Source organism: Pagrus pagrus (genome assembly GCF_965226575.1).
Source record: "Pagrus pagrus genome assembly, chromosome: 14".
NCBI classification, from domain to species: Eukaryota; Metazoa; Chordata; class Actinopteri; order Spariformes; family Sparidae; genus Pagrus; species Pagrus pagrus.
Window position 1 is genome coordinate 294,605 of NC_140198.1, and position 6,711 is coordinate 301,315.

At 43.2% G+C, this 6,711-nt stretch overlaps 1 protein-coding gene across 1 annotated transcript; it reads right to left on the reverse strand.

Annotated features, from left to right (window-relative positions):
* Nucleotides 1-54: 54 nt before the first annotated feature.
* LOC311269213 (TLC domain-containing protein 5-like) lies at nucleotides 55-4,618 on the reverse strand. Its single transcript, XM_084373244.1, has 2 exons — nucleotides 3,785-4,618; nucleotides 55-1,567 (listed from the first exon to the last, which is right to left on the reverse strand). Exons 1-2 carry the CDS (start codon nucleotides 3,972-3,974, stop codon nucleotides 1,038-1,040), a joined length of 720 nt encoding a protein of 239 aa, XP_084229370.1. The 5' UTR covers nucleotides 3,975-4,618; the 3' UTR covers nucleotides 55-1,037.
* Nucleotides 4,619-6,711: the final 2,093 nt, after the last annotated feature.

Genomic DNA, 6,711 nt, shown 5'->3' on the forward strand with positions numbered 1-6,711 from the left:
TCCACCTCTTCCTCCTCTCCCTCCTCTCCTCCACCTCTTCCTCCTCTCCTTCTCCTCCACCTCCTCTCCTCCACCTCTTCCCCTTCCTCCTCTCCTCCACCTCCACTTCCACCTCCTCCTCCTCTACCTCCACCTCTTCCTCCTCTCCTCCACCTCTTCCCCTTCCTCCTCTCCTCCACCTCCACTTCCACCTCTTCCTCTCCTCCACCTCTTCCTCCTCTTCTTCTCCTCCAGCTCCTCTTCTTCTCCTCCACCTCCTCCTCCTCTACCTCCTGAGGTGAGATGATGCTGACAGCTACGAGGACAGTTTGTTGTCCCTGATGTGGATCAGACATGAAGACAAGATGGCCGCTGCGTCAGTCTCACGCTCATTAATACTAATTAATCATCTGAGTCATCGATCCGTCTCAACACAACGAGCAGCTTCAGCTGAACGTCCTGTTGTAGAAGTCATCAGAGACGAGATGAGTTATCAGAGCACACGAGGCCGAGACACACCATCGTCTTCATAGAGACAGACACTGTGACACACCATCGTCTTCATAGAGACAGACACTGAGGCGTCTTGTCAGCTGTCCACTGCGGATGTTCATATAATCACCATGAAAACATGGAGGAGGTGAGACGGCTGCCGAGCCACAGACCACTGTTCAGGACTGTGTTCCAACATCTGTGAGAGTGAAACCAGTGGATATTATTAACGAGACGTCGGGACATTGTCCAGCTGCGTTTGTGGAGACAGAAGCAGGTGTGTCCCTGACGCTAACACTAACCAGAGCGTCAGTGACGTCACAACATGAACCTGAAGACTGAAGTTAAAGAAAGGTGACGTTCTAACGAGTCTGTGGCTCAACAACGTTCATTCTGCTGATCTGGTTGTTCGTTAACGTTCATCAGCAGATTCTGTGTCAAACTGTTTGGGACATTTGGACGTCGAGAAGAAGACACCTGACTGGCAGAGACTCTGACAACACGTCTGTGCCATGAAACAGTCATATGTGAGTTTACGTGATGATCATTCAGAGCAGCTTCACGCGTCAGTCCTTCTTGTGTGGACATCCCGTGTCCTTCAGTCTGTGGTTGTCTCTCCACCGTCGATACTTGGCTCGACTCTTCTTGTATCCGAAGCGAGCGATGTCCACCATGAACACCCAGGCGATGGCGTACATCACCATGCCGCCCAACTTCATGATCAGCGTGGTCCTGGGAGACGTGAGCTCGCAGTAAAACATGGCAGTGCCCACCCCCACGCGCACGGTGGCGAACAGGAAGATGAACATCAGGTCGACGGCGTCTCCCAGCAGGCTGTCGTACAGACCCAGCTGACGCAGGAACCAGCGCGTCTGCAGCAGAGGGTTGGTCAGCTCGCTGCCGAAGATCACGCCGCACGTCTCGCAGCCCGACACGCCCATCAGCAGGGCCAGCAGGATGCCCGCGATGCTCGCAGCGTGGTGGGCCAACATGACCGGGCCCTCGGCGTGGTGCCGCACACACCAACACATGTCGAAGAAGAAGTAACCGAGACACACGCAGAGAGACAACGTCTGCAGCTCCGTGTTCTCTGAGCCTACAGGGGACAGAGAACAGAGGTCAGGAGACAGAGGTCAGGGGTCAGGAGACAGAGGTCAGAGGTTATATATTATGTTATATTGATTCTTCCAGTGGGTCAGTGAAGAACTGCAGATAAATGTTCAGACTGATCTGATTCTGGTGAAGACGTCCTGATGCCTTTTATTTACAGTTTTTTTGCTAAGACGCACTGGTCAAAACTGAAGCGACATGTTCAAAACTCTTAACACAGTCTGCATTTCCATCCTGCAGCTCAGCTCAACAGTTAATCTCAGGCCCAAAAGTGTCTCACCAACAAAACACTTCATACTCGTCTCAAGAGAAGCTCATTCAACAAAACACTAGCACATTGTCTCAGTTTGGAAACACACAATCACTCTTAACAAACGGAACGACAAAATACTAACAACAAAGAACATTACATCAAATACATCTTATATTTCAAGTTTGAATGATTTTTGTCAGGTAAATCAATATGTTATAAAGGATCTTTTGCACTTTACAGTTTTTTTCGATTGCTAAGACTCATCGGTCGAAACTGAAGCGACATGTCCAAAACTCTTAACACAGTCTGCAAAACAGAAACGCATGTGGGCTGAACTGTGTCTCACTGTTCATTGCTGTCAGACGAAGTGCAGTCAGTGGCCACAGTCACCGAAATGGATGAAGTCTTTTCTCATTCACTAGTTCACACCTGCACAACACTTTAACAGCACATTTTCAAATGCTAACACACTTTGTTCAAAACAGTTAAAAACACACTCAGAACAGAATGATAGGGGAAAAAACACGGGGAGTTTCTGCTGCAGCCACATTGAAATCTATTGAAAATTATATCAAAATATTGACAATAAAAATAAATAAAGCGAAGATGCAATTCCAAACAGCTGATGGTAGTTTTCAGCTGAAAACTGATTCAGGTGATCTGCGTTGGCCTCATCAGACAGCAGATACAGAAGGAGGCTCCTGATGCTTCTTCCTGTGTGAGTATGGATCACAGAGCAGCGGTGGAGCTGCAGAGAGAGAGAGCAGCCGGGAGAGGAGGGAGTTCAGTTTCATCTCTACTGTAATTTGTATTCTGCCCCTGGAATCTGAGATTCTGCATCATTCTGTTGACGTAATCTTTATCTTCTGTGTGGTCCTGAAGTCCTGATGCAAAAGCACAAATGTTCTGAATAAATCTCTGCATTCCTGATTCAGTGTTGGTGCAATATATTACAGCATATACAATAATTCAGAACCATTAAAGTGCAAAAGATCCTATTAAAATACTGATTTACCTGACAAAGATCATTCAAACTTGAAATATAAGATGTATTTGATGTAATGTTCTTTGTTGTTAGTATTTTGTCGTTCCGTTTGTTAAGAGTGATTGTGTGTTTCCAAACTGAGACAATGTGCTAGTGTTTTGTTGAATGAGCTTCTCTTGAGACGAGTATGAAGTGTTTTGTTGGTGAGACACTTTTGGGCCTGAGATGAACTGTTGAGCTGAGCTGCAGGATGGAAATGCAGACTGTGTTAAGAGTTTTGAACATGTCGCTTCAGTTTTGACCAATGCGTCTTAGCAATCGAAAAAAACTGTAATATGTAAACAAAAATAAAAGGTCCGGTGTGAACGCACCTTTACAAGTAGAAGTAACACAATATACTTAAAGGAACAGTTCACTCAGTCATTGTCTCCTCCATGGTGATGAAAGTTCTGCAGAACACAAACATTTCTGGAGCTTCACAGTGAAACTGAGTCAAACTGAACAGAGACTTGATTCAAAACTGAGAAACATCAGAACATCAGATCCAAACAGCTGATCCAGAAAACATCAGTACATCAGAACATCAGATCCAAACAGCTGATCCAGAAAACATCAGTACATCAGAACATCAGATCCAAACAGCTGGTCCAGAAAACATCAGTACATCAGAACATCAGATCCAAACAGCTGATCCAGAAAACATCAGTACATCAGAACATCAGATCCAAACACTTCACCTGACTTCATCAGCCTGGAGAAGGAAAGGATGACTGTGTGTCTGTCACTGTGTGTGTGTGTCTGTCACTGTGTGTGTGTTTCTGTCACTATGTTTGTGTGTCTGTCACTGTTTGTGTGTCTGTCACTGTGTTTGTGTGTCTGTCACTGTGTGTGTGTGTCTGTCACTGTGTGTGTGTGTGTGTGTGTGTGTGTGTGTGTGTGTGTGTGTGTGTGTGTGTGTGTCTGACCTGCGTGTGTGAGTGGCCAGGGTCCGTCTATGAAGACGACGTACGCCGTGAGCAGCACGATGACGAGCCCGTGAGACAAAGTGACGAGTCGACAGTTCCACTCAGGTGACCTCTGACTGAAGGTCCGGCAGAACAACAGGTAGAGACAGAACCAGCCAACCAGGCTGCAGAACACCTCCAGGACCACCATGTCTGGCTGTGAGACGGTTACAGGTGAATACAGAGAGTCAGTCAGAACCACAGCATGTAAATGTTCTAATGTGAGGACTGATGTACAGAAGGACGTTTAAACAAACTGGGTCGGTTCTGTTCTGCTGACAGTTACTTTATCTTTCATGTTACTGTTGAGTCACTCAAACACATTTAGCCTCAAACTAGGGTTAGTTAGTGTGTCAGTTAGTTAGTTGGTTAGTTAGTTAGTGTGGTAGTTAGTGTGTCAGTTAGTTAGTTAGTTAGTTAGTGTGTTAGTTAGTGTGTCAGTTAGTTAGTTAGTTAGTTAGTTGGTTAGTTAGTTAGTGTGGTAGTTAGTTAGGTAGTTGGTTGGTTAGTTAGTTAGTTAGTTGGTTAGTTAGTGTGTCAGTTAGTTAGTTAGTGTGGTAGTTAGTTAGTTGGTTAGTTAGTTAGTGTGGTAGTTGGTTAGTTAGTTAGTTGGTTAGTTGGTTAGTTAGTTAGTGTGGTAGTTAGTTAGTGTGGTAGTTAGTTAGTTGGTTAGTTAGTTAGTGTGGTAGTTAGTTAGTGTCTCCCACCTTGTTTCCTCCTGTCTCTCACTTCGTCTCCTCCTGTCTCTCACCTGGTCTTGTCCTCTCGTCCTGTCTTTCAGCTGTCTTCAGTCCTCTGGTCGATCTGAGCCTCGGCCTCCGTCTCTGCTGTCCCTGCTCGGTCCATGAAGACGTTTTAATGTGAGCATATTTTAAAGTGACACATGTTGAGCGTGTGAAGACAACAGACGTCCACATTGAGCTCCTGCAGACAGTTAGTGGATCTGTGTCCCTTCCCCCTGGACTCAGACCTGATCCTCTTAAAGGATTAAAGACTTCTCTCTGCACAGATACACCTGCTGCCGTCAGGCCGCACTCAGACTGTACTCATCATACACACACTGATCATATACACACTGATCATACACACACTGATCATATACACACTGATCATATACACACTGATACACACTGATCATATACACACTGATCATATACACACTGATACACACTGATCATATACACACTGATCATATACACACTGATCATATACACACTGATCATACACACACTGATCATATACACACTGATCATACACACACTGATCATATACACACTGATACACACTGATCATATACACACTGATCATATACACACTGATCATACACACACTGATCATATACACACTGATCATACACACACTGATCATATACACACTGATACACACTGATCATATACACACTGATCATATACACACTGATCATACACACACTGATCATATACACACTGATCATACACACACTGATCATATACACACTGATACACACTGATCATACACACACTGATCATATACACACTGATCATATACACACTGATACACACTGATCATATACACACTGATCATATACACACTGATACACACTGATCATATACACACTGATCATATACACACTGATCATACACACACTGATCATATACACACTGATCATACACACACTGATCATATACACACTGATCATATACACACTGATCATATACACACTGATACACACTGATCATATACACACTGATCATATACACACTGATCATATACACACTGATACACACTGATCATATACACACTGATCATATACACACTGATACACACTGATCATATACACACTGATCATATACACACTGATCATACACACACTGATCATATACACACTGATCATACACACACTGATCATATACACACTGATACACACTGATCATACACACACTGATCATATACACACTGATCATATACACACTGATCATATACACACTGATACACACTGATCATATACACACTGATCATATACACACTGATCATACACACACTGATCATATACACACTGATCATACACACACTGATCATATACACACTGATCATATACACACTGATACACACTGATCATATACACACTGATCATATACACACTGATCATACACACACTGATCATATACACACTGATCATACACACACTGATCATATACACACTGATACACACTGATCATACACACACTGATCATATACACACTGATCATATACACACTGATACACACTGATCATATACACACTGATCATATACACACTGATACACACTGATCATATACACACTGATCATATACACACTGATCATACACACACTGATCATATACACACTGATCATACACACACTGATCATATACACACTGATACACACTGATCATACACACACTGATCATATACACACTGATCATATACACACTGATCATATACACACTGATACACACTGATCATATACACACTGATCATACACACACTGATCATATACACACTGATACACACTGATCATACACACACTGATCATATACACACTGATCATATACACACTGATACACACTGATCATATACACACTGATCATATACACACTGATACACACTGATCATATACACACTGATCATATACACACTGATCATACACACACTGATCATATACACACTGATCATACACACACTGATCATATACACACTGATACACACTGATCATACACACACTGATCATATACACACTGATCATATACACACTGATCATATACACACTGATACACACTGATCATATACACACTGATCATATACACACTGATACACACTGATCATATACACACTGATCATATACACACTGATCATACACACACTGATCATATACACACTGATCATACACA

Excerpts from the sequence above, each read along its gene's own strand:
- LOC311269213 (XM_084373244.1), bottom strand. The coding sequence starts at position 3,974 with ATGGTGGTCCTGGAGGTGTTCTGCAGCCTGGTTGGCTGGTTCTGTCTC. Across the intron at positions 1,568-3,784 it reads CTGGCCACTCACACACGCAG|GCTCAGAGAACACGGAGCTG; the intron begins GTCAGACACACA and ends TGTCCCCTGTAG.